The following is a 27,186-nucleotide window of genomic DNA, read 5'->3' as shown; positions in this document are numbered from 1 at the left end:
ACAGCCCAGTGCAGCTGATGGAGGCAGGAGCTGGGTGCCTCAGAGCATCCCTCACACAATCACCCTGGTCATGGCACAGCCCTGGTGTCCCCACCACAGCTGTACCCTGCACTGCTGGCAGAGCTGTTCTCAGACCTGCTGCAGGCCATGTCTAATACAGGTGAGAGCAGAGACTGCCCAGCTCTGATGGGGCACCCTGGAAGTTCACAAGGCAATCACTGGATGTTGCTGGGCCTCTGCAGCCATCCTGCCTATCCCACTGTGACAGCACCCAGCTGACTCCTGCCTTTCTCCAAAGCCCCTCACAACCCTGCTTTCCCTGCCACAGCGGCTGCCAGAGGCTTTGTGGGCCCACCCAGCTCCCCCATCACAGATGGAGGACTCAGTGCGCTGGGGGTGGGATGGCACATGCTGGAGGAGAAGTGTTGCCCAACAAGGATGACCCCATGCCTTCCCCACGGCCCTCCAGGTGCTCGCCAGCCTTGTGAGGTGGCTGTTGCTCTGGAAGGTCCCCACCCCAAGAGAGAAATGAGGCAGGAGCCAGTGTCACCCTGCTCATCATCATTCCTGGGAAGGGAAACAAACATCTGCCACAGTGTAGGGTAGGTACCAGGGAGGGGAAAAGCCACAGGTATCAGGAATATGGCTCTGGCCCATGGACACCTTGCTGGGGGCGATGTCAAGGTGGCAGCTCATCCACCAGGGTCCCTGGGAGCCACATGCCTGCACAAAACTCCTGTGGAGACCAAGCAGGGCTTGCTCAAGGCAGCAGCAGAAAGGGGGGTGATGGCAGCCAGCCACAGCAGCAGCAGCACTGTGGAAAGGAGACAAAGGGAAGTGCAGGGCCAAAGCCCAGTGCTGAGTCAGGCTGAGCAAGAGCTGCCTCTCTCCAGCCTCCCATCCCCACTGATTGTGAAATGGACACTGGGGCCTGGAGTTGGGCCTCCACCCCCCATCCTTATCTTTGCTCTTCCTCCTTCAGGACTGTGCCTAAGACAGCAAGAATTTGTGCAAAATGAGGCTGAGAAGCTCTGGGGCTAATTAATTTGTAGCTGCTGGTAATGTTGAATGGGTCCCTGGGGAGTCCAAGGCTAAAGCAATGGAGAAAGTGCAGAGAGATACTGGAAAATTACTGTTTAATTCTTCATCATTACATCTGAGTATATGGCATCTGGTAGACACAGGAAAAGGCAGATAATGACCCAGCCACTTCTGCAGCCCTTCTCTTCCCCAGCAGCAGGGGCAGCCAGGCCCCTGGAGGGATGGCTCCAGCCCTGGGGAGAGCTCAGTGCCTGGTGGGATGTGTGTCCTTGGGCTGGCAGTGTCTCTTCCTGGCCCTGCAGCCATCAGTACTCCTGCTGAGTGTCGCAGCCAAGGAACTCTACTCGCAGGGCAATGTGGTTGTGCCACTGGCGGGGGTGTATCCTCACATAGCGGGCAAAGAGAGGGGGCTCCAGGGTATTCCTTACTGTGCTCTGATGGTCTTGGTTTGCCTTGAAAACCTGGAGAGGAGAGAGAAAACAGGGATGCACTTGGTTGGCATAGTGAGGACAGGATCAACCCAGACAAACACCCCTTGGAATGCTTTAGGAAGGAAGAAGTACAGCCTGGCTCACTGCTCTTTGAGAGAAATCCTGTGAGCATGTTTGCTGCCAAGGGCTGTGCTTGCTGTCCTGGGGGTGGCCATGGGCTCTGGTCACAGAGCAGACCTGCCTACCTTCTCCTTGCCATTTTGCAGGACTGGGGTCCAGTGCTCGCCATCCTGGCTGATGGAGACAGCAAACTCCTTCACAAACATATGGGTGAAGAGAGCTTTGGCACCTTGGGTTATGATTGCAGTCACCTTCTTGGTTACTTCGAAGTCCACTTGCAGCCACTCTCTGGGGCTGTTGTTCTGGGGAAGGACAGACTGCCTTCAAGCCTCCAGCAGCAATGACAAAGACACACTCATTGCAGCTGAAGCCAAGCTGGCCCTGCACTTCCCCCTGTTTCACCTGTCCTACCAGGCATCTGCTTGGAGCTGCCGAGTGCTAAATCAGTGTGGCAGTGTGTGTGCAGCTTGCATAGTGCATGTGGCTGCACACACTTCCCACACTAAGGGAAGTGACTAGGAGACCCTGCTGGGCTCCCAGCTGCCTGCCTATCTCCTCACACAGGCTACCTGTGGCCTCCAGGCGTTGGTCCTGCCCTGAAGGTTCAGGCGGGCCAGGGCTGGTGCCCATCTGGAGAAGATGTTGGCGCTGTGGGAGGAGGCAGAGATGTGCTCATCAGGAATCCCTCTGTTCTCCATTCCTAAGGGCAGAGAGCAGCCTGGAAGAGAGAGGCAATGCTTGTCAGGGGATAGAACAGACCCACCATGGAGATGCCTTCTGCCTGCTCACTGCTCCACCTGCCCTGCGTGCCTTTGCCCTGGTTACAAGTTCTTCTGTGCCTTGCTGCAGTGCCATGGTCCCTGCACTGCTTGGGGCCCCTGTGTGCAGCATGGCTCTGACAAACTACTCCCACCTTGTCTCTCCCTGGAGATTTTATCTAAGAGGAATGTGAAGAATTTCTGGTGTAAGGAAACATAAGGAGAACCTGTCTCCAGGAGGAGGACAAGAATACCTGGGAAGGAGATACCCTGCATATGTGTGATCAGGTGTGCTTGTGCACAGCTGCTTCAGAGCCAGCTGGCAGGTTTGGGGCATGGGCTGGCAGCACAGCCACTGCTGCTTTTAGCTGCTGCAGAGCAGGTGTACAAAGCCAGACACGATCCCAGGGCACCATTTCCCCAGGCTGCACTGTTGATCAGAGCCATCTCACCTTCAACTGGAAAACCAGACTAAAAGCCAACAGCATCAGTCTCTGCTTGCTTGCTGCTCCCCCAAACTGAGGCAGCAGCTCCCCATCTATCAGCTTAACTGCCTCTGGAAGTTTCCTGTGCTTCAGTAAAAAAGCTGGTGAGAGCTGGCCCCAGGCTCTCCCTCTGGGATTTTTATCTCTAAGACCACAAGGAGACTTTCCAGCTTTGTTCCCTCAACACCTCAGTGCCATCTCCAGCTCTCTCCTTCCTCCTCCATAACTGCCTGGGGGTTCTGGCACACGTGGAGCTGGGGCTCAGCACCCCAGCAGGGCAGAGCAGAGCAGAGCAGAGCAGAGCAGAGCAGAGCAGAGCAGAGGCCAGTTATGGTGGCCAGGATGTGAGGGTGGCACGCACTGTTGAGGTCGCAGCCCAGGAGCTCCATGCGCAGCGTGGCCCGCAGGTTGTAGTGGGTGGGGTGGATGCGGATGTACCGAGCTACCACTGGGGGTTTGAACCAGTTCTCTTTCACTCCAGTTGCATCCACGTTTCCAAAGAACAGCTGCAGGGAAAGGGAGGAAAAGGATTGTTGCACCAGTGGAAAGAGAGATAGACAGGACAAGGATTACTGGGGAGAAGAACATTCATGTCTGGCACACATAAATGACAACTCAGGGAAATGATTTGTGGTGAGGCTCAGGCCAAAGAAGTGTGAGTGGGCCAATGAGAAAGAAAAGGAGAAGAAGAAACTTTAGGTCTGTGCAAATTAACTTGGTTTTATATTTTCACCAAACAAGGGTGAGAAAAATAAGAAAGAAAGTCAGTCCTCAAATATTTGAACCTAGGAAAAGTTGTAGCCACAGATATTGCACACGATGGAGGCTTTTCTGGCTACTCTTCTCCCAATGGATTGATCAGCTTTTACATATTTAGGTTGTGGGGTTTTTCTAGCAACTGTAGATTCTCCAAATCATCTACGTCTGCACAATATTTTTAGAAAGGCATATTTGCCTTTGAGGTCAAAAAAGATACTCAGGTAGAATCTTATGCCTAGCTCTAAGTAAAACACAGCATAACATTGAGAGGCGGATCTCACAGCCACCTGGGATGGTAGAAAGAGGTAGCTCAGACAACTTAAAATCAGACAGATGAGACAGCAAGTCCCTTGCAGATCTGTGATTCAGGCACCTGGCACTGAATGGTCTTGGTTCCTGCCCTAATCTCAGGGGCTCAGGAGGTTTCTGCCTTGTGGACAGAGCTCCCCAGCCTTCCTCACCGCAAGACACCCCATTTGGGGAGAGCACTCTGCTCAAGACCCTTGACCTTACCATCTGTGTGCTTGTGGCATTCCCCTTGTAGGTCTTCCACCTTCTCCCATCGAGGCTGTAGAACACAACAAACTGGGAGATGTAGTAGCTGGAGAACTTTTGTCGGGCCCCTTGGGTTTTTATGCCGTGAATAATGGTGGGATGCAAAAGATCCACCTGAGAATGAAAGTCAGGGATTCACTTCTGATGGAAAACCCAAGCCATGTTCAGGCAATGCCCCAAAAACCTGAAAACTTGCTTCCTTCTGGCATAACTGAGCACTGGTTATGAAAGTAATTAAAACAATTGTTCATAAAGGCACATGTCAGCCAACAGCTGGGAGTGAGCAAGGGAGAGCTGTTTGGAGAGGTGAGCTGTTCTGCCTTGGGTTTTGGGGGATTTTTGCACAATCCAGTGCTGCAGCTGGACCATTAAGTGATTCCTCTGCTGCACTGAGGATGGATATGGGGGTCAGGCCAGCAGCAGCCTGAGCAGAGCAGCTGCCATTAGGATCTTAGTGCTCCCCTCTCAGAAGGAAGAGAAAACAGCAGGAAAAACTGTTTATAGCTGGGGAGGCACTGCCCATCCATGAGCATGGCCTTGCAATGCCCCCAGTGGTGCCTCAGACAGGAGGCCCCTCTCACCTGGATCCAGGCATTGCTGCGGTCAGTGCTCCAAGCGTTGATGGAGCCAGTGTTGTACAGCCTGGCCAGGTAAGGAGCCCACTGCCCTGCAAGGAGAGAGCACAGTCACAAGGCTGCTGCTGGCCCTTGCTGCTGCCTGAGGTGGTGAGAAGTGCATCCACAGCACTGGGCTGAGGATCACCCTGGGGTTTAGTAGCCACACGCAGGGTGGCACAGCACTGGCACAATTGGCCAGCCATGCGGGAAGGCTCCAGGTCCTTACTGGGATGCTGACATGGGCACGGATGGGGGAAGGACTCCACTACCAGGGACTCAGTGCAGCAGAACTTGGGCAGGCAAACATGGGAGTTCTGCTGGCTGAAGCTGCCCTGAGCCCACCTGCCCTCCAGCTACTCACCATACTGCCCCGAGGCTGTGATCTGAGAGTCTGCAATGCCACCTGAGGCCATACCCAGGGCATTCTGGCAGTCTGCAGGGAACAGAAACCAGGGACAGTTGGTTAGACAACAAAAGTCTAGGCTGGGTAGCAGCCTTCAGGCTCAGGGAGGTTTGCAAGCCTCCAGGAGCTCCCAGGTCTATTTCTCTCATACCAAGGGATAGGTTTCAGAGGTTTCCACATCCATCCCTGGATTTTAGGATAGCTGGAAGTTCTTGCTCACACCCCCCATGTCAAGAGCAGAGAGTTTCCAGCATCAGACACAGCAGCCTTTTGCCAAACTCCTTTCCCTGAGTCTGTGACCTCTCATTCCCATGTCCTAATGTCCCAGCAGTGCTGACAAGTGTCTCTTCCGTATACCCACATCTTGCTCCTGGGCCTTTTTGTTGCTAGGCAGCCTCTTTTGAAAACAAATATCACATTGCTAAAGGAAAGTCTACCTGACACCCCTGTCTCTCTCTGTGTCTCTTCTGGTCTCTGAGCACAGGGATGTTTGTCTCTTATAACCATTATTATTAGCGACTTGTCACACCTTGGCATCTCCACTGCATGTCAAATGCACCCAGGGAAAATGCAAATTTGAAATCTTAAGTGGATTTTTAACTTATGGAAACATTTTCTGGCTGACATTTAATATTCTTTTATAAACAGGAGAAAGACTGTCACAGTGTGATAAAATACTACTCTCCCACACCACTTCCCCAGTCCTTACTTATGGTGAGTTAGAAACATGTTGTTCTGGGGTGGAATCAGAGGTTTACTGTGGATTTTGCAGTTGCTCTTGGAGCTATTTCTACCAGACCAACCTGCAGTCAGGCAGCATCACTCACTGCTTCCTGTCATTGCTCTGTGCCTCAGTTTACCTCCTGATATATGGCTAGGCAGCTGGACACTGTACCTTACTGGCAGCACAGGCAGGGACCAGCCCATGCATGCACTTCCTTGGGTAAGTGCATTTTATGGAAGGTCCAGGGGCCCTCAGATTTGGCAAAGGAGAGGTCTTGGAATAAGTATTTGCAGGCCAATGAAGCTGGCCTCCCAGCCTTCACCACAGCTGTGTCCCTGACTGCTCTCTGCTGGGCTGTGCAGGCTGGCAAGGGCTGAAGTAGCAACTTTTTTTCAGAGTGAAAACACAGAAATTCCACTTGGGTCACCCCAAGAGAAATGCTGAGAGATGAGGGGGAGGAAGCTCAAATGCACACTGGTCATGGCTGTGTGTGTGCCCACACGGGTCAGGGTGCAAGAAAACCACTCACTCAGGTCATACACGAGGAAGAGGGCACTCATTCCAGCTTCTTGGTGCTCTCCCACTTTGCACTCCACCCTCCAGATCCCAGCATGTGAGGGCCACATCTCCACTGTCCCAAAGACACCTGGCCAGGAATGGAGAGCAGAGCAGAGCAGAGTTACTGCCTGTAATGGGATGCCACTGTGCCAAGTGCTGTGCAAGCACAGGGACAGAACAGTCCAGATCCACTCCCCTTCCATGGTATTCCCCCACAGAAACTTCCCAGGGCACAGGGCTTGTGCCCTGGCCAAGGGGGTGCACGGTGCCCGTGCTGCCTCTCACCAGGATAAAGGTTGTAGACTCCCATGCGATACTCCTGGCTGGTCCTGACGTTGAACAGCTGCCCGTGGAAGTGAACAGAGTGGATGTCCTCAGTGCTGCCCATGTTCAGGAGGTGCCATCGGACCCGTTGTTGCTGGGCCATCACCAGTCCAGGCAGAGTGTCACTCACATAGCCATTGATGGCTGGGAAAGGCAGCAGTCAGGAGGGGCTCAAGGCTCTGGGGTATTCCCATCCTGATACAGGCTGTGGGATGGAAAGGGCAAGGAGCCTCACCGTGGAAGGAATGGTTCCTCCTGAAGTCAGGGCTGTCCTGCTGGAGCCGGCAGGGAGGGCGGCAGTTTCTGCCCACATTCTCTGGGAAGTACCAGCTTTTGGTCTCGTCAAAGATGGTGAAGAGCAGGGAGAACTCCTGAACAGCCAGCTGCCTCCTGGAAACGTAGCTCAGCACCCCATGGTTGCAGATGATCAGTGGCCCGATGAGGCCTGAGTGCAGGTCCTTCTCCTGCCAGGGAGCCAGGAAATGAGGGGCTGCCTCCGAGCAGGAGGAGGCACTGACACCAGTATGCCCTCCTCCCCTTCCTGGGATGCCCCATGGAGACTCCCACCTACCAGGTCCACGTTGGAGAAGTAAGCCCAAGCCTTGCAGTCGAACTCCTGCGTGGTTGGTGCCATCTGGGGCAGGACTTTCCAGGTGTATTTCTGGAGGCCACCAGGCTGCACCACCCCACCCTGCTGTGCTGTGCCCTCATAGGCTGTCAGAGTGGAGTGGAAGGAGAAGGGCCGTGAGGCCAGGTTCTTGAACGTCACCTGCACCAGAGGGAAGGCAGAGCAGTGGAATGTGTGAGGGAGCAATGCTGACAGTGCTCTGGACCCTGGTGCTGGGTCCAGCCAGCTGGTGGGAAGGGTGTCCCTGGTTCCCAGGCCTCCAGCTGGTCTCCATGCAGTGACCAACCCCTGCTGAAGCACAAGCTGTGGCTCTGCAGTGCAATCTCTGGTGGAAAACACATCACGGGTTCATGTCAGCAGGATGAGGCCTTTTGCCTGCTCAATGGAAGCAAGGTCAGCTACACTACTGTCTCTGGAGCCCAAAGGTGCTGCATCCATCCTGGTGAAGATTTCCATGAAAACTGGGCAACTTCTCCAAGGACACAAGTCCTGAGCCTTTCACCTTCTTCTCAGGTAGGTGTTGAAGGAGCTTTGGTAGTGTGGGGAGCCCAAGCCTGCCCTCATATAGAGCACCTAAAAGAGCTGCACTGAGCCATGCTTAGCTCACTATCCTTTTTTGCAATCCCTTCACCCAAAAGCCTCTCCATGGAGCCCAGGAACTGATCAGGCCATGCTGTTGCAGGGGTTGGGTCTGTCTCAGGTCCAGGGCTTTGCATCTGAACACTCTGAGGTTCCTGCTGGCCCACTCCTCCAGCCACTGAGGCCCCTCTGAGTCCCAGTCTGGTGCCATTCACATGCCAACAGGGCAGCTCTTGTCCCCAAGCCCTGAAGGTTAACCCATGGGCACTGCAGAGTCTGCAGGCTCACCACAGCACTCCCTCTGGCTGAACTCCCACAACAACAGGGGGATTTATGGTTCTATAGGAATTGGGAACTTTCTACTCACCATGATGACATCCTGAACTTCTGCCCTGATGTAGGGCCCGAGGATGCCCAGGTGCTCATCCAGCTCTCTGCGCTGCACTGGCTGCGTGAAAGAATCATCCAGGTACTCTCGGAAAACCACCTTGCGGTACTGCCAGGAATGCTTCCCCCTGCTCCTCCGGCGATCCCTGCAGGGGGGGCAGTTAGGTCTGTCAGGTGACACTGCCCCACAGTGAGGACAGCCATGGCAGGGGTGTTACAGGTCAGGGGGATAGAGAGCCAGAGCATCCCTGACCCACTTGCAAGGAAGCTCAAAGTTTCTGGAGGTTTAAACCCCCTGGGGAGGTGCTGGGAGCATCCTTCCCCTGGGCTGCTTGGCTGGGTTGTACTGGTACAGAACTGTGATCCTGCCTGCCAGGACATGCCATCTCATGCATGATGCCATGCCATGCAGTGCAGGAGGAATGCGTGCAGGAAAATTACACTTACGTTGCTTTTAGGAAGTGCTGGGGTCTCTGGTCCCCATAGTTCCACATCACCTCCACTGCTGCAATGAAGTACTGCCGGATCTCCCCCTGGAAGGAGCGTGGGTCATGCTCCTCCTCCCCATACATGTCAAAATCTTCCATGGACTGCTCTGTGTCACTGTACTCATCATAGTCTGTCTTGGCAGTCTTTGAGGGGCTGGAATGTGTCCTATTGTTCAGGGCCGGTTCCTCCCTGTGTCCTGGGATGTGGCTCCTCTCCCCAGCTGTGCTGTTGCTTTCCCCATCTTCCTTGGGCTCTCCTAGGCCCTGGCTCTCTGTCTTCCCTGTTTCTCCGAGGACATCTTCCCTGCTGAGCACCTGACATCCGTGAGGAGTGTCTTGCACATACTCTGCTGGCTTTTTGGTGCTGTTGTTGTTGTGAGGGGGAATACTTGGAGACAGTGAACAGTTGTCTCTGATGGCTGATTTCAGAGACGTTCCTTCTGGGCTTTGCCCAGACATTCTCCCAGGCACGTGGTCCTCTGTGGCATTGGCTTTGATCTGCTGAGGTTCAGGAATGGACTGACCCAGCTGCTCCACAGAGTTTGTCTCCTCCTCCATGTGGCTTCTCCCCTGAGCTTGCTCTCTCCCAGGAGCCCCCAACACCACAGCTCTGCCTGGCTGCAGCTCTGCCACAGCTGGGCTGTGCGAGTCCCCCATGTTCACCACAGCCCCTGGGGAGCCTGGGTCCCAGTTTGAGGCCAGGTCTGCAGCCTCAGCAGCAACCTGCCTTTCTGAGCTTCTCTCTGCCACTGCTGGTCCTGTCCCCAGTGCTCCCCGTGAGGGCAGGGAGCGTCTGCTGCGCTGAGCCCCGTCCCTGCTGCCCTGCACCCCCCCGGCTGTGCTCAGCCTGCCTTCAGGATTCATCCCATCAGCCTGTACAGCATCCCTGCCTGGCTGCAGCCTCCTCTCAACCACCTTGGATCTTTCTTCCAGGTTTTGAGGGGCCAACATCACCTCAGGCAAGGTGTCACTTGATACCAAGGACCTCTTCTTGAATCGAGTGATGCAAAATGGGGAATGAGGTCCACACACCTTTGGGGCTTCCTTTGGGGCTTCCTTATTCACTGATGCCTCAGGGGGCTGGCTGGCCACACCCTGCTCTGCTCTATTATCATCAGAGAGGGGCTCTCTGCTGCTGATGTTGGGAAGACCCAAATCTCTGCTCTCCAGTGACCTGGCTTGTTCAGGTCTCCAGTCAGGGCTTCTGGCTGTAACTCTGTGTCTCAGGAACTGCTCAGAGCTCTTTAAGAAACCATTTGGGAATGGCCTGGTGTCATTGGTCACAACATTTGATTCAGAAAAGGCAATGCTGTCCAGCTCTGCTAATTCCTTAGCATCCTGAAACACTTCTTTCAAAACTATTTCATCCCTCTCTTCTGTCATTACATAGCTGGGTGGCTCAAGGTCATTGGTGTCTGCAAAGGTGGTGTCTGGAAGGCCTTTGGCAAGTCCACTGGCTTTTTCTGTACCACTTTTCGCAGGCAAGGAGTTGCTCTCCTCTGTGAAGGTTTCTCCAGGTTTGTCTGACAAAGAAACATTTTGCTCTTCAAAAGTTTCGTAAAAGTCTTGTGAAACCACTTTGTGAGGCCTTTTCTCCAGCCTAGCATCTAGGTCATTTGATGAATAATTGCTTTCTATGGCATGACTGTGAACCACAGCATGAGAAGTCCTATTATCTTCTGTCTCATCTGGAGAAGGATTGTTCAATGTGGAGGAAGACTCGTGATCAATACTTAAAGACAGGGCTGTACTGATTGTCCCCTCTGAGTCATACAGCTTAAAGGATATTTTATCAGCCCCTTTTAGCAGCTTGTCCTCATTACCCTGTGAAGACACATCTTGAAGTGCCAGGTTGTGCTCCAGATCATTCTGGTGAACTGAGCTCCTGTTCTCCTGAAGATGGGCTTTGCCAGCAGCATCAGCAATGGAGTCCCACAAGCTTGTTGCATGAGTAGCTGTCTTTTGAGGCTCTGCTTCCAGGTTCTCTATCCTACCACCAGACTGGACTGTCATTCCTTTTACTGGCTCCTGCAGCTCTGGGATTTTTGTCACTTTCATTCCTGCCAGAGCATCTCCTGGAGCTGCTGTGACTTGGTGCAGCCATTGCTGATCTTCTTCTGAGCTCACAGTACCATGGACCCTTCCACTGACATTCACCACGTGTTCTCCAGGTGGGACTGTTCCAAACCCTTCATCCTGGCTGGTGATTTTTGACAATTCTTCGTCTTCCAGGAAGGACTCATAGGACACTGGGTCATAGTTTGTCTCTGGCAGAGGAGACATGGAAATATCATGTGGATTTGGCATTGTTTCTAAAAATGTTGATGTGCCATTGGAAGAGGGATCAGAAATCTTGCCATTTCTCAGGAGGGCCCCATGTTCTGTCAGGCACAATCTTGTCTTCTCTGTCTCATTTCTGGAAGAGGTGATGTTGTTCAGTTGCTCATTCACACACGACTTCTTTCTTTTAGAGAAGCCCCTGGGCTGGAATTCAAAGGCCACCTCCTCCCCATCAGGATACACATAATCTTCCCCATCAGTGTATTGCTCATACTGGCACTGCGAGACCGTGAACTTGGCATGCATCCCTCGGTCCCTGAAATCAGGATTTAGGCAGCCCAGTGTCCACACACCTGTCTCAAGAGAGGCCAAAAGGACAACATCAGCCCACTTCAGTGGGAAATTGGAAGAGATGCCATTCCCATGCTGCTCCCTTGCTAGTGCAGCCCTCTGGCTCATGGTAATGATTCCATGCTTTCATAGTCCCTAGAGTGTCTTACAGCCAGACCCACAGTGTTGCTGGCAACATCAGAGCCTTACAAGCACCATCAGCAGGGCTGGCAGAGCTTAGTGACCTACACACACCTGTGAGGGCCCAAGCACAGCTTGGTGAGAGCAGTTAATGCAGTGAGAACCCACGGAGCCTCCAGGAGCAGCAGTCACCATAACCCACCCCCAAAGACATGCTGGCGCTGTCAAAAACACCTCTCTCCCAAAGACAGTCACCACAGCTCTGCCACTGAAAGAGAAAGAAATGAAAGGCTGCATCTCTCTCGCATCCCCAGCCAGGGAGTTTGCTCCCAGCAGAGAGGGTGAGATGTGTGATTTCTGGGCTCTGCTGGAGAGAGCTGCCACCTGCTGCCGGCTGAGCTGCTGCTCTGCTTCTGAGGAAGCAGAGGAACTCGAGCTCAAACGGATGTGAGGCTTGGCTGGGCTGTAGAAAGCTTCCTGGGGTGTCTACAAACCCTGACAGCTTGGCTCGGGGTGCAGTGCTCATGACCTTCTTATCAGTGTTGCAACCACATGGTAAATCCTGTGTCTTCTCTGGGAGTGAGGAAATGGTTTGACAGCTCCAAGGAAAAAGTGCTGAGTAGGGGGAAATATAACTGAACTCTGAAGCAAATATTTTCTCTGACTTTTTCGTGGCTGTGGTTTCTGTCCTTGCAGAAATGTGGAGATAAACGGCATGACCAGCAGCTGAACCCACAGCAGGGAGAGCACTGCCACTCCCCTTGACCTCCAAGCTTTTAGCCAAGACTGCAAATGTCCACCAGGCTCATGTTACTGCAGCCAGCTTACTGCTTTGGCAGCATGTGTGACCTTAACACACCCTACTAATTAAGTAAAATACTGTCATTCAATTTCTTTGATTTAAGCTTTAAAAGTTTTAATCACTGCCTCTCACTTTGCTGTTCTAGCGGGCTGTGGATCCCTTTGCTCTCAGAGCTGTCAAAAGGAATTGGGCACCAATCAGAGAACTGGCTGGAAGTGCTCACTCATCTCTGCTGGGGTGACAAGCCCATGGTTGACAGAGTAGCCCATGTCACTAACCTGGCTTTTCCAAGCTCATGATGACTGTTTCTCCAGAAAATGGGAAAAGAGTAAGCACGTCCTCAAAGACCATGTTGCGCTTGAAGGTGTTTCCAGAGAAGAAGATGGAGAGGAAATCTGTTTGGGCCCCAACGCTCAGGACATACCAGTACACAACGTCGTTCAGGCAGAGTTTTGTTTGCAGGTTGTCAAATACAAAGCCATTAATAGCTGGAAGAGGGCAGGGGTGAAACATTTCAAGACCAAATTCCCTCCATGGCTGCTGAGCTGCTGTGTATCCCCTGCTCACTCCCTGGGGCAGGGATGAGCCTCTGTCTGTGGGGGCTTTGCAGGGACCCCCTGGCTGAGTACTCACTGTGCATCACATTGGAGGCGTAAAACTGGGGGTCCTGGGTATCCACATGGGCTGCATCAGAGCAGAACCTCTTGATGTTCTCCTCCAGGTACCAGCTGTGGTTCTCATCAAAGACTGAAAACAGCACCAACTTCATGTTGTCTGACATTATCTGGAAGAGAGGGAAGAAATTATTCCTGGTCTGATCAGAGCACCTCTGGTGCCCAGTGTAGCTGTCAGGTCTCAGTCTGGGTGTATGGAGAAGTGTATTGCTATTTCACAGGAGTTAGGGTGCAGATTTGGGGAAAAGAGAGCATGCAAGTGAGGATGGGGAAGGCAGAGGCTTTAGGACTGCCGGTAGGGTTGAAGAAAACAGGACAGACAAATCTGGGTTTACTTAAATAATCACCCACCACAGTTATTCCAGCCTTTCAGCCTAGAAGTTGAGGCAACAAAGGAAAGACTCACCTGATTTCCCCTCTGATCCATGGACTTCTTGGAGCAGATGAGGAGGGGCCCAATCAGGCCTGAGGCAGTGTCCCGGACGGGGTCGATGGAGCTGTAGTAGAAACGGGTGAGGCAGCGAGGATCTGCCTCCGTTGGGCCATCCTCACTGGTGAGACTCCAGCTGTAGGTGAATGACTTCCCAGGGGCAATAGCAATATCCTTCACATCTGTCTCTGGCAACACACAACCCAAGAGCAGACCAGTTAAGTCTGGGCTGCTCCTGCAAGGGGTGATCCCACTTTTTAAAAGAGCTCAGGAAGGTTTCCTGACCACACAAGCTGCAGAGGGAACCACCCATGCCCATTCCAGGATCCTGGTGGGATGTGGGATGGCCCAGCACAAGTCATGGTCCTGGGAGCACAGTAACAAGGGGTGAAAGCAGTTCTGGGAATGAAACCTGGAGGAAAAAAACAACCCCAGAGCAAAAACTAGAAAGCTGCAAGAAGGAGAGTCTAAATCACAGTGAACCCCCACACAAATGCAGGTCAGAGGGAACCCAGGGAATGAGGGCTGTAAATAAACTGCAAACACAGGCAGGATCACCAGGATGGTTCCTGCCTCATCAGAAAGTGGAGGCCTCCAGGATGGACCAGTTCCCAAGTTCCCATGGCCTGCCTTACCTTGTGAGCGTCTCATGGCATAGTAGGGCCCGACGCTGGTGAGGCCATGAGGGTAGATGTTGTAGGGTCGGCTGGCTAGATTCCTGAACACGATCTGAAACGAGGACAGGCAGCAGGAATGGTGTTTTGATCACTGTTTTCTGGTGTTTTGGTGTTTTCTGATCACTTGAAGCTGCTCTCAGTGTCCTTGCAGAGAGGGAAACACTGGACAGCACTGCCCAGGGGTTGGTTACCTGCCAGTGATCAACAGGAGGGACCCAGACATGTCTGGGATCACAAAGTCAGAATACAAGAAACCACAATTTGTCTGTGATGAGCCTATAATGTCCATTATTCTGGGAGGTGTCTGTTTTAAGGAGGGCATGAAAATATCAGATTTATTAAAGAGAAAGTTGCTGTCTTTAGTCTTACTTTACACATGAGTCAGAAGAGGGCCATCAATCCAGGCCCCAGAGGACCAGGACATTAGGTATATACAGCAATCAAGAGCTTTAAAGTGCTCCCTACTTCACTGCACAAAGCCCTTCCTTTATTTCTGTAAATAGCTCTGTCACATGCCCACAACTGCACAGGGAACCCCAGGGAGGGAGCAGAAATGGGAAGCTGCTGGAAACCATCCCTTTCCTTCCAGCTGCAACAAATCAAGTGGTCAGGAGAGGCACTTCAGGAGACAAAAGTGACAGTCCCCAGTGCTGTGAGGTAACAGCGAACAGATGGAGAAGAGCAGAGGATGAGAGGACACTCCTGCCTCAGAGGAAGGTGCTGGATGTCATGTGTCATGTATGAACTCACACATAAGACACATAAGACTTCTTTGCAGCTGTCCTAAGACACCTGCAAAGAAGTCAAATCAGAGGGACTGGGCCATATTATGTGCATCTTACTGAGAGTACTTACCTTAAGCTGCCACTACCATCTGCCTTTCCAGTGAACTTTAAACATTGCCAAACATGAGAGAGCACCTGAATGACTAAAGTTAGACCTCAGCCACAAGCCAAGAGCTATTAGTAGGAACAGCACCATCTGAAATTTCCCTCTACAGTGGAAAGCTGTGTTTCTCTTACCTTAAACTGATCTCCCACCTCCCCCTTGATGACAGGCCCCAGAATTCCCTTGTCCTGCTGGCTGGACACCTTGCGCTGCTTGAAGGCTGCATCCTCATACTCCACAAACACCACCTTCTTATACTTTGAACCCACCCGCTGCGGGCCAGGCTCCAGGTACAGGCTCGCCATGTTTCTGCAGGCAAAGGCAGAGAAAGAGCAAATGGCCACATGCAGGACACTGTCAGAAACAGAGCAGGACCTTCCATCATCCAAGGACCTGGCAGATGGCTGAGAAGGTCACCAGGAGTTGTCTGCTCAGAAAGGACTGATTCCAGAGATCTTGGTGACAGAGATAAATGCCCTGGAGACAAATATCTCTGCAGGGCATTTGGTAAAATGGAGCAAAGCCAGGTGCTGCCTTCCCATGGCCTCTCCAAAACCAGTCTTGTCCTGCATCCATGCTGTTAGTATTAATAAAGAAGAACAAAACAGTCCAGGTTGGGCAGAATGAAAAGCAATTTCATTCAAAAGGGGAAGAGTTGGCAGGGCTGCCTTGAGGAGCAGCCTCATGAGCACACATGCCCACTCTCACCTGTCCAGAGACACTGGCTTCACAGGGGCATAGTCCCAGTCCATCTCCTCAGCTGCAATGTAGTAAGTCCAGGTCATGGGCCTGTCTTTGGCAAAAGAGCGTGCTTGGATCACATGATAAGTTTGCTCATCTTCCTCAGGGTAATCCAGGTCCTCTGGCTCATTTAACTGCTTCCCCATCTTCAGCAGGCGTTCCTCAGGACACTCCTCCACCTTCACAAAGGCCTCCATGCCAACTGGGTTCAGACAAGGCAGGCAGAAAGGGTCACGCTAATGTGTCAATACAGGCAGGCACCCACCCAAGCCCTGCCTGGGAGGAACCTTCTCCACTATTGTTCCCATCAAATGGGCCAACCTGGATCAACCCATGCCATCTGCTATGGCCAGGCTGCAGGTGCATGTAACACTAGGGAGCAGGAGCACTGCACAGAACCCTGAGCCCTGGCCACCCCCTGACCTGCTCTTCCCCCCAGCTCTTGGAAAATAAGGTTACCTTGCTGATGGGACAGTATCTGGCAGAACATCCGAAACCAGCCAGCTGCTCCTGGCGTGGTCTGGGCTGTGAGGTAGGTGGCAGGGGAGATTTCTAGGCTGCTGAGACGGTGGCTTCTCACCAGGAATGTGTGGCCTTCAAAGAAGATGGAGTGGACTTCTGGCCCAGAGCCCAGCCCAATCACATGCCAGTGGACCTGCTTCTTGAGGCACAGTGTGAGACCTGCCAGGGGACAAGGAAAGCAGGAGTCAGCACTGTCCCCACTCTTGGTGCCATAGACTCAGAGTCTGACATAGAGCAGAGTAGAGTAGAGTAGAGTAGAGTAGAGTAGAGTAGAGTAGAGTAGAGTAGAGTAGAGTAGAGTAGAGTCTGGTACAGTCCCCTGCTCCTGTGCTGGCTTCAGGCTAGAGAAATCACACATGAATGTGGACTGAGCAAAGCAGAGGCATGGGTCACACCATCCCCCTGAGACAAGATTAGATTTAGAGTCTGGGGGACTTTGGGAGGGTTGCTGGTAGGAGCTCAGAGTGGGATTCAGTGGCAAAAGAGAGAGATGTGCTCCTTGACTCTGTAAATAGGGAAATTGGGCACTGGACAGGAGAGTCATTTGTCTGATCACAACACTGGCAAGCCTGATACTAAAACATTGCATCTGGAGCAGGCCTCCAGCACATCCTCAGCAGTAGCTGAAATACCACAAAGGGCAGAGAGGGGTCACCAGGATTATTTGAGTGCTGGAGAAAATTCCTTCCTCAGAGTCACTCAAAGAGCTCAGTGTGCTTAGGAAATGGGAAAGAAATTGACTGTGTTGTAAAAATACTTTCCTGGGGAGAAACTGATGTGTGCTGAAGGGCTCTGTAATCTAGCAGGGAAGTGAATAACAAGTTCATGGACACTCAAGCCAAACAAAGTCAAATCCAGTGTAAAGCGCTCGCTTTTGGCAGAGTGCAGAGGTGACTGGAACAGATCCCAAGGGCCTGGAGGAAACTGGGTGGAGGTTCCATTCTGAGGCCCTCAGCTCTCCATTTCCAGCTCTCCATCAGACACCTCCCAGGTGCCAGGTCCTGCATCCAGGGAGGGGGATGCTGAGTGGAGGTGGATAACTTCTCCAGGGAAAACCCACTGTGCAGAGATGGTGTTTGACTATGAGGGTTCCTCAGCTCTTGATCTCTATGAACCCATCAGGGCAGGGAATTTAGGAGACTTTTCCTTTTTTTTTTTTTTTTGCTGGAGAATAGCCAGGCCGAAGTGGGAGGTTTTAGGATGTGGTTCACCAAAGCTGCTGGTGATAATGACTCTCCTGACAGTATTTCCCAGTTTGTCTTGGAGATTCCTCACTCTCAGGCACCTCTGGATCTTTTCCCAGAAAACTCCAGAAAACAGCAACTTTTGTGTTGGCTGAGATCAAACCTAGCCTTTTCTTTTGCTCTTCTGAAGAAGAGGAGTCTGAGAGAAGACCTTATCACTCTAGCTTCACCAGGGAAGTTTATGTCAGATACTGGGAAAAATTTCTTCACTGAGGGGGTTGTCAAACACTGGAACAAGCTGCTCAGGACTAATATATGGGACACTCAGGGATGTGGTTTAGTGGTGGACTTGGCAGTGTTAAGTTTACAGTTGGACTTGGTGATCTTAATGGTCTTTTCCAACCTAAATGATTCCATGGTTCTATTCCCAAAATCCTATGAAGGTGATTTAATGAGAGCCAAATGCTACCTCCAGCCTTGTTCACAGGGCTACAAAAGATAAAACTCTGCTACCAGCATTATTCCTGGAGAGCTCCAAGGAAGTCAGCTGCACCTGGCAACACAGACAGCTGCAAACAGCTCCGGCCCTGCTGTAAATGGGAAAGGCAGATCAAGGAGCTGAAAGATAAGACTCCCTCTGAGGTGAACACAGCCTAACAGATCCATCACCTGGAAACTCCTCTTGATCTCTTTTCTTACATCTTTTCCTAAGCTACCTCAGGTTTTACAGACCTGGCTCCAGCCCTGCTCCTAGCAGCTCCCATGCCCCCCAGCCATGTCCCTGTCCCAGCAGGACTCACCAGGCAGTGAGCCATTGATGTAGCCATTGATGGTGTGCAGCTCTGTCCTGTTGTGAGCCTGGGGCTGAGCAGCTGCTGGGGAACCCTGCTCAGAGTACCAGCTTTTCCCTGTGGAGAGAGGAGGGTGCAGTCAGCTTTCACTTGAGAGCGTTTTGAAGCAAAATAAACCTTCTCATGTGTGGTGCCTGTGGAAATGCACAGCACACCTGGCTGTGGCTCTGCATGGGTGGGGGGATGACCACTACACATGACAGGGAATGACTCCCCTCAACCTGTGTGATGGGAACAGGGCCAGGGCATGGCATGGCAGAACTGGGCGTGCTGCAAGCTCCCTGCACCTGGGGAAGAGAAGGAGGGGCAGTACTGCACCAGCAGCATGCTGGCTGGGGGGACTGCACAGGCAATAACCCTTGGGAGGGGGTGTGGGTGCTGAGAAGCTGTCCTCACATTAATTGAACACACATGGCAAAGCAAACGCCCCAGACCCTGCTGAATGCCTGACACCACTCAGTCAGCAATTACCTTCATCAAACACTGCGAAGAGCAGCACAAACTCTTTCTGCAGGCCCTCATTCCCATCACTCGTCAGGGTCCCTGCAAGATGCAATGAGATGGATTTCTTTAAAGGTCAGCAGGAACCACCCAGGGAATTCCCTCTGTGCTCTTCAAGAGCTGATAAACCAAGGCCAGGCTGTGTTTTGCTTTTGTCATGTCTCAAATTGCAACAGCCCTGCTTCCAGTCCTGCAGTCCCCAAAAGTCCATGGTTGAGAGGCAGCTGCCCCCAGAAGGCATCAAAAGGTCAGTTTGTACTGCCTCCCCTGAGACCTTTGCTCAGTGGAGAAGCAGCTCCTGGTGAGTCACTGGAGCCTGCCCAGTGCCCAGTCATTTCCAGGTCTGGACAACGACCTCCAGGATATGTCTCAGCCAGAGATGACAAATCTTACTCCAGTCACATCTTCTTGTACCTTGTGCTGTCAGGATTTCAATTCTGAGCCCCAGGAGCACTTTCATCAACCACAGCTCACTGACTCCACTGACCTGCTCACCCTCAGGAAGGCATCTGTGGTTATTCTGCTTTTAATAATGGTTGCACGTGGTCTGTCCCCACCCTGTGCAGTTCTTACCAGGTCGGCACACGAGCAGGGCTCCAATCAAGCCAGAGTTGATGTCCTTCACGCTGTTAGTGTTGGAGGAGTAGGAGTGGGTCAGGCACGCTGAGTCGTCGTCCGTGGGGCCCTGGTTTTCCTGGATTTCCCAGACATAGGTATGTGTCTTCCCAGGATCCACCCTGTCCCCCTCCTTCTCTGGCTGGCTGGTCTCATCTTCATACCCTGCTCCTAAAACCAAAGAAATGGCCGGATGTCACTGAAGGCTCATCCCCAGCACACCTTCTTCCCACCCAGAACACAGTCCCTCTCCATCCCAGGGGAGTGAGTCCCATGGGCAGTGACAGGTCTCAGGGCAGTAGCAGAGCTGTGCCAGACTCACACGTTGGGCTGTGCACCTGCCCTGAGGCTGGACAGCACAGTCTTCCTTGCCCTAAGCACCCAGCCTTAGGTCTAAGCTGTGTTTTACCTCTATACCTGACCCAGGTTTGCTCTGCACTGTTTGCTCTGCTCATTTCTGGGCTGGGCATGGTCACATTGCTCCCCAAAGCTAGGCCATCTCTGTGACCATCTGTCCTGGCAGAGGGACATGAATAGCAGGCTGAGGGAGGGATGAACACCTGGCAGGCAGGTGGCAGAACAGGAGGTGCCACACAAGGACTTGCAGCCCCTGATGTTGTCAGCTCACCTTCCGACGCCTTCCAGTAGGACACCCCGATGGCATGGAGGTTGTAGGGGTGGGAGGCCAGGTTCTTAAATGTGATGACCACTGTGTCATGGACTTCTGCTCGGATGGTGGGGCCCAGGAGGCCTGAAGGGATAAGACAATAAGGTCAGGCAGCTGGAGTCACCAGCTCACACCCTGCCAGAAGCCCCAAAGGGTCCTGGCTTTCCACAAGCCCAGTTGGTGGTTGTCCCTCGTGCAGCAGGGCAGGATCAGCTGCATCAGCTCCAGCAAGGCCCCTGCACCACCAGGAGCTCTGCCATACCTGGATCCACCCAGCTGCTCTCCTGCTCCTGGCTGAGGAGCAGCCAGTAGCCAACCCAGGATGGGTCTGGTAGCTGTCAAGGATTGCTGGAGTTCCCCACACTGCAGGTGTTTCTTACCCATCCACGCTGGCTTCAGCTTGGGCTGTGTGAATGAGCCATCAGGGTACTCCACAAAAACAGCTTTCCTGTACCGGGGAGGGACACCAGCTGGGGGGGGACGTGGGCCTGCATGCCCCAAAATGCTGCAGGAAGAAGGAAAGCCAAGGAAAGCTGATTGCACAGACCCATCCATGCATGGGCAACATCCATCCTCTTCCTTCCCTTCCCACCAGCTCGCTTGCAATCCCCAGGAATCGCTCACCCTGCTGTGTCCTTTGGATTTCCTGACAGCTCCCAGGTATGATTGGGAGTGTTTTGCTCAGCATACAGATGACAGCAGGGCAGTGATTAGTGTTGTGGTGTTAGTCATGATGGAAAAAGACATAAGGCCAGACCCAGATGCAGCTGGGGCAGGGCACAGCAGCAGGCATTGCTGCCCACCTCCTGCCTCATGCCTTGTCCAGCTTCATGATTCCTTGGCAGCAGAGACAGAGCACTGGCAGTGCCATGATGACCTCTGCCCTGCAGCCACCCCAACCCCAGCACCTTCAGGTGTGGCAATCACATCACATCAGGTGTAACTCACATCCTCCCCAGCTCCCCCCCAGGAAAGAGACTGCAGGGCTGCTGGCAGGAAGTGGCAGTTTGCTGTGTGTCTGAGCAATGTCCCAACACTGGTTTCTTTTCTGCCCAAAATGGGATTTACACTTCACAGCACGAAGATAAAGGAGCCTTGAATGTGTTTCACACCCCACTTATCTCTGCTGGCCACTTTCTATCTGTGAGAAGCTTAACAAATTCATTTTCCAGAAGGAATTCAGCCTATTTATCAGGATAACAAAGGCATGAATTTCTTCAAGGATTTTAGAGGCTGACTTATCAGCCCCAGCACTAAGACCATTTCCAGTAACCAGACAGACCTTTCCAGCCTTGTTTTGTTTGGAGCAAAAGCCAGGTGGTATTTTCTTCCCACTTAAGAAACAGGGAAGGTTTGCTGTCCTGCTCTGACTAAGCCTTCACTCGAGCAGGGTTTCCCTTTGCAACTCTGCCTCATGCGGAAGAGGAAGGAGACACAGTGACTCAAATTTAGGAAAGGCAATGCACAGGTGGTGCAATTGCAATTGCAATCCATGACACTGGTTGGAAGCCACCTGCAGCTGGAGGGTGCTGTGGGGAGAGCAGGGTTCCCTCTCCCCAGGGGCAGAGCAGGATGGGAGCCCACGAAAACCCCATAGGCACCCAGCTGCTGTAACCCCACAGACTGAGATAGGATGGTCTGCTCCTGTTAATTCTGCAGTAAACAAGGCAGAAATCCTCTGGAGACAGGGGGATTTTGCTGGCATGCAGGGCAATGGCTGGGAGGGCTCTTACTGACAGCAGGGCTTAGTGCTGGGCCCCAGTCCTGGCAGAGCAGGGCCCACAGGAGACAAGCAGGCGGGGTTCAGCCCAGGGATGTCTGATCAAAGTTCTTCTGGCCAGTCCTCTGTAACTGGGGTCCCTGTGAACTTCCTTCCCCAAGGGCAGCTGGAGCCGAGGCAGGCTGATAAGTTTCTGGCACCTTGGATCAGCATTGTTAGCCACACTATCTGTTCATCTCTTGGAGCTGGGAGACATCCTGCACTGCCAAAACACTCAGACAAGAGCTGCTGCTACGTGTTCACCAGCTCCATGTCTGAGCTGAGATCCCTGGAGCCACTGCAGGATGTGCTGGTCCTGGCTCTGATCCTGTGGTGGGATTGTGTTTGGGAGGAAGAGAAACTGAAATCACCGGGAAGGTGTGAGCAGTTCTGGCCTGGTGTGTTATAGCCCATTAATCTGACAGAGCTTTCTACAAACATGCCAGATAAATCCCTGGATACATACAAGGGGTTTGGAGGTCCTGGCTGGAGATGCCCCTTTGGGAGCTGCAATGAGATGCTGCTACACTGAGGTGTGGAGCAGAAGGACAGCCCAGCTCCAGGGGCAGCTCTGCCTGCCACACTTTCCTGGCTCACTCCTGCATGCCCCTGATATCCAGCCTGGCTGTTTTCTTGTGCCCTCCTCTGTAGCAGGGAACTGGGCTGACGTTGCAGGGCCAGGGAAAAGGCACCACCATGCATCTGGGAACAGCCATGAGAAGCAAGCCCTGGTTCCCATCAGCTTCCCCAGCAGCTGCACTGCCCAGGAGCTCTCTGCCTCTCCAGGCTGGAGCACACCAGCAAGTCCCTCTGAGACAGCTAATGTTATCTTCCCCCATTTTAGAGAAGGACAGCTGCCCTCACACTGCCTGCCAATGCCCCACTCATCCCCAGGAGAGCCCCTGAGTCGCTCCAGGGGCAGGAATGGTGCCCTAGTGCATCATAAAGCCAGTGCTGAAATGGAAAGCCACAGGGCTAAATTAACAGTGTGAGGGAAGTCATCACCTCTAGCACAGCCTAATGGATCTGAGGGCCAACATCAGTGGAAGCAGGGCAGGGGGGATTAGTAAAAAGGGGGTGTTGGATGCAACTTTCCTACTGAAGTAATCAAAAGGGGAAAAACCAACATAACTGGGATACAGTGATTACAGTAGCTAGTCAGGCTGACCTGGGTCATCCCTAGAGCCTGGCTTCCAGTGCCTGACCACAGCTCCTCCCTGCTCAGGCCACTGTGGGTCTGAGATGGGATCATGGGCTGACACTGTCTCAGCAGAGTCTGGGGAAGGGAATATGGAACTAGGGCAGAGGGAATGGTCACACCTTGATCCACAGGGGGTGTAGCCATCCAGCTCCATTCCCCATGCCAACCTCAGAACATTCCACGCATGTCCAAGACAGCTGTGTCTTCAGACAACACCATCCTGATGCCTGAGCAATGCAACTCCCATTTTTCCTTTCTTCTTCAAAGTACACAGGCAAACCCACCATGCCTTCCTCCTTCTTGCCACTGTGCATGAATACCACGCTTTGCCCAAATGCTACAAATCATTTTCATTTCCTTGAGGAAAAATGTCAGCCCCAGCAATGTAATGTACACAAAGATTTAAATAACTAAATCTGGGTTTTACCAGGGGCAGGCACAGTGGAAAGCCTTTGCTGCTCAGACTTATGTCAGGGGGGCACAGCCAACCTTCTTCTGCAGTGCCCAGGGAGTCACAGGTGCCCATCTCCCCTCACACTTCCCCAAAGCCCCCAGGATGCAGAGCAGAAAAGCAAGCACAGGCTGGAAAATCAGCTTGTGGCTCCTAGCACAGACTTTAAAGGGTCCTAGACAAATAGCATTAAGATAAAATAGTGCAGAACAGTGATGCAGAGCAGGTTTGCATCTCTCTCTCTCAATTCCACCTGTCCCTCATCAGGGGTTGCACTCAGTGACTTCCCAGCTGTAGCAGCAGCTCAGTGCACCCACCTTGCCAGGTTACCCCCATGTACCTGCCTGCCTGGAGCCAAGATCCCAGTGCCACATGCCAGGGTGGGAGAACACCCAGGGCAGGGCTCTTGAATTGCAAAAGGAAGAGCTTTACCCTGCAGGCGTTTGCAGCACGGACAGCAGGTCGCTGTGTGTGTAGTCCCAGCTGGTTTCCACTGCAGCAATGTAGTATCTTCTCACTTTGCTGATGCCCTCCTCAACCAGGCAGAGGAGCAGGAGGCTGCACAGGGCTCCCACCAGCACCATGCCTCCTGGCTGGGAACTGCTCTGACTTCAGGAGGAAAAGTAAAAAGGAAGGAATGAGAAAGAGAAGAGGAGAGAAAAGCCTTTATCTTCTCATCTAGCTGTTGTAATCCACCGGAGATGATGATTAAAGCCAGCACCCACAGACTCACTCGCAGCACTGAAGAGTTTCTCAAAGATGTCAGGAGGGGAATAGCTTGAGCAGGTTTGTGCAAAGAGCAGCATGTGACTGGGGGACTCTCCTGCTCTTCCTCTGGCAGGGGCAGGAGGAGAGGAAAAAACAAAAGGAAAGGGAGGGCAAGCACAGTGGTAAGTTCCGCTGGCTCCTGGCTGGGAGCAAGATGAGGAAAGGGAGGGTTGCAGAGGCAGCAGAATTTAGGTGTGGTCTTTGCCTGGTCTCACCTTCTGTGTCACCTCTGAAGAGAAGGAGAGCAGGTTGCCAGCGATGCAGATGTATACACGTGACTTATCCCTGTCTCTGGGATGCCCAAACAGTGATGATTTGGCCACACAACTTTGCCTCACACCACATGGGAGGGAGTGGGTTGGGATGAACCCTGGAGTTCCCTTTCCACCAGCTGCTCCTCTTCTCCCAGGGTCCTGCAGCAGAGCTCAGAGAAGATGCACTGAAATGTTTTTAGAAATTTATCTCATTTTACTCACAAACTTTCCGTCTCTGTTTTTAAAAGCCAATGAAATCCCCCTCCCCTCATCAGTGCACACACGTACACGTGTGCTCAGGCACACACACTACGTGGTAGTCTGTCCCTTGGCTCACAGAGGCAGGAAGATGAGGAGGAACGCCCTGCATGGTCCCAGCATCCCCTGGATGAGTGAGGTGGGGAAATGTCCCATAAATCATGTCACAGGGCAGCAGGAGTGCAACGGGGGCAGTGACCCCTTTGGTGACAGTCCCAGTGTGTGCAGAAGCATCCATGTGACAGGTCTTGGTGACTGGGAAACAGAGGGACACAGTGGGATGGGCTTTTGGGGATCTCTGACATGAATCCTCAGCACAGGGCAGAAACTGATTCCCCCACACCACCCACCTTGCTCCTGGGGAGGCAAAGAATGAGTAAGAAACATTTTCTTCAGCTTGTACACGCACAGCTGGCTCCATGACTAGCCTGGGGTTCCTTTTCTTTGTGAGCAACAACTCACCTCACTTTTTCCAGCTGGTATTTTGGGGCAAAGCAAGTGGTGTGTCACATTTGGGGATGCCCCAGGTGCTCTGCATCCTGCCCAACTGCAGTGAAGCACAAGAGTGATCAGTACTGGAGGGAAGAGAGGTATGGGAGATCTGGGCTGTGCCTCAGGCACCAGTGTCCTCTGGTATGGATGTGACTTTATTTTAGTCATCCCATCTGGGAATCTTCTGGTGCTGTGAGATTCATCTGGAAAAGCTTCCAGAAACAAGCAGATGAGGAAAACATTGCCAGGCAGACAACATGACCATAAAGAGGGCAGCTGAGAGGTGGCAGCATGGGATGGGCATGTGGGAGGGTTGGGACAGGCTGCCAGGAGGGGTGCTCCAGCTCTGCAGAGCTCTGCATGGGGCAACACAGAAACTTCTTGAGTCTAACCCTGGCAGGGATGCTCTGGGCACAACAGATGCCCAGATGTGGGATGACAACATCTAGAGATCACAGAGGACAGTCAGGAAAAGCATCCCTTGGGGGCTGCAGCGGCAGGAGCCTGGATACAGTCAGAAATTAATGGTTGTGACATTGACAAGTGCTGAATTAACCATTTTCAGCTGCTGGGAGGCAGCTCCAGGTTCCTGGCCCAGAGAAATTAGAGTAAACCTGAGAGATGAGGTCTAACCCAGGAGGCCAGAAAGAAAATATTATCAAGATACTCAAGGCTGTGGGAAAGGGAATCCAGGTGTGAAAATTGGAAGTAACTTGGGGAGGGGGCCCAGATCCTGGCCTTGGCTGCACACAGCAGCAGGTTTGTGCAGACACATGAGAGCCAGTGTGGAGCAAATCAGGCCAAGGACAGCTGGACATCCAGAGGGAGCCCAGCTCCTCCTTAGCCCAGCACACCAAGCTGGACCCCACATGCTCCAGCAAGAGCAAGCTTGGTCCCAGCCAGTGGGTGCCATTAACAGCTGCGCAGCTTCCAGGGGCTCTGCAAACCCATGTGGGAGCCTCTGCAAACTGTCAGTGTCACCCACGGCTGGGCCAGGCAGCAGCTGTGCCTTTGAGAAAGCTGCAGAGAGGCATTGGCATTCCAGTCCTGCCTGGAGCCCATCTGCCCTCCCCAAGGGCACTGTCCTCCTGTGCAAAGGTGATGGAAAAGCCACGACAGGCTCCTGCCATGGAGACTCCCAGAGAACATATTTTGCCAGAGCCAAGGACCCACACGCACACAGAAATGCACATTTCCCTGAAATGTGCAGATCTCAGAACAATAACAGACTGGAGCAGATAAAAATTAGTCAGTCATTTGAACCATGTCTAATCTCTTCTGGAACTTTTTTGTGTGTTTGTGTGAGAGAGAACAAGTGATTCGTGACAGCTTCTCAGGAACACTGAGTAGCTCAGAAGCAGCAGCCATGCACAGGGCACTCACCCTTCCTGGCACCAGGAAAACAGCTGTGCCACATGGCACAGATCTGTCTGGAGGACCAGGGCCCCTCATATCAGCACTTCCAAATTACTGCACCTCAGCAGAGATGGAGCAAAGAGGGGCTGCAGCCCAGTGCAGTTCTTGGATGGGCAAACCCACAGGCACAGGGACCCCAGGGAACAGCAGTGCAGCAGGGCTGATGCCATCAGCACCCCTGAGTATCCAGAAAATCCATCCCTGATGGACCTACCCTAGCATCAGAGTAGAAATACTGCCATGGAGGAGGTCCCAAAACTAAGCCTGCTTTCCTCTGCTGGGTTTCTCTGCAGTAAGTGGGTCAGTGGAGCATTTCTGCTTTCTCTCTTGTTCCTCCCATCAGAGGTGGCTCTCACAATTAGTCAGGCAGCAGAAACACTCTCTGGAAGCTCCCATGGGCTGGTGGGCTCAGCCTGGCCATGGAGGC

General features: G+C 52.7%; 1 protein-coding gene across 1 annotated transcript; it reads right to left on the bottom strand.

Moving 5' to 3' along the window:
- Positions 1-1,119: 1,119 nt before the first annotated feature.
- On the bottom strand, positions 1,120-24,418 carry F8 (coagulation factor VIII). The gene is made up of 27 exons (XM_018924583.3): positions 24,305-24,418; positions 24,004-24,180; positions 20,541-20,665; positions 20,122-20,244; positions 19,452-19,664; positions 18,849-18,920; positions 18,327-18,434; positions 16,280-16,501; positions 15,788-16,022; positions 15,214-15,388; positions 14,150-14,243; positions 13,491-13,702; positions 13,044-13,194; positions 12,689-12,898; positions 8,817-11,490; positions 8,350-8,515; positions 7,347-7,544; positions 7,011-7,239; positions 6,737-6,919; positions 6,423-6,539; positions 5,128-5,199; positions 4,731-4,816; positions 4,108-4,263; positions 3,197-3,341; positions 2,162-2,310; positions 1,718-1,894; positions 1,120-1,502 (listed from the first exon to the last, which is right to left on the bottom strand). Exons 2-27 carry the CDS (start codon positions 24,153-24,155, stop codon positions 1,347-1,349), a joined length of 6,600 nt encoding a protein of 2,199 aa, XP_018780128.3. The 5' UTR covers positions 24,156-24,180; positions 24,305-24,418; the 3' UTR covers positions 1,120-1,346.
- Between the last annotated feature and the right edge of the window lie 2,768 nt (positions 24,419-27,186).

This window comes from Serinus canaria, chromosome 4A, assembly GCF_022539315.1.
Source record: "Serinus canaria isolate serCan28SL12 chromosome 4A, serCan2020, whole genome shotgun sequence".
Classification (NCBI taxonomy): Eukaryota; Metazoa; Chordata; class Aves; order Passeriformes; family Fringillidae; genus Serinus; species Serinus canaria.
This window is presented reverse-complemented; position numbering and strand designations above follow the sequence as displayed.

Coding starts and splice junctions, on each gene's coding strand:
- F8 (XM_018924583.3), bottom strand. CDS start 24,155: ATGGTGCTGGTGGGAGCCCTGTGCAGCCTCCTGCTCCTCTGCCTGGTT. Junction 20,245..20,540: donor GCTGAAGCCAGCGTGGATGG/GTAAGAAACACC, acceptor TTATCCCTTCAG/GCCTCCTGGGCCCCACCATC. Junction 19,665..20,121: donor CTACTGGAAGGCGTCGGAAG/GTGAGCTGACAA, acceptor CTTTGGTTTTAG/GAGCAGGGTATGAAGATGAG.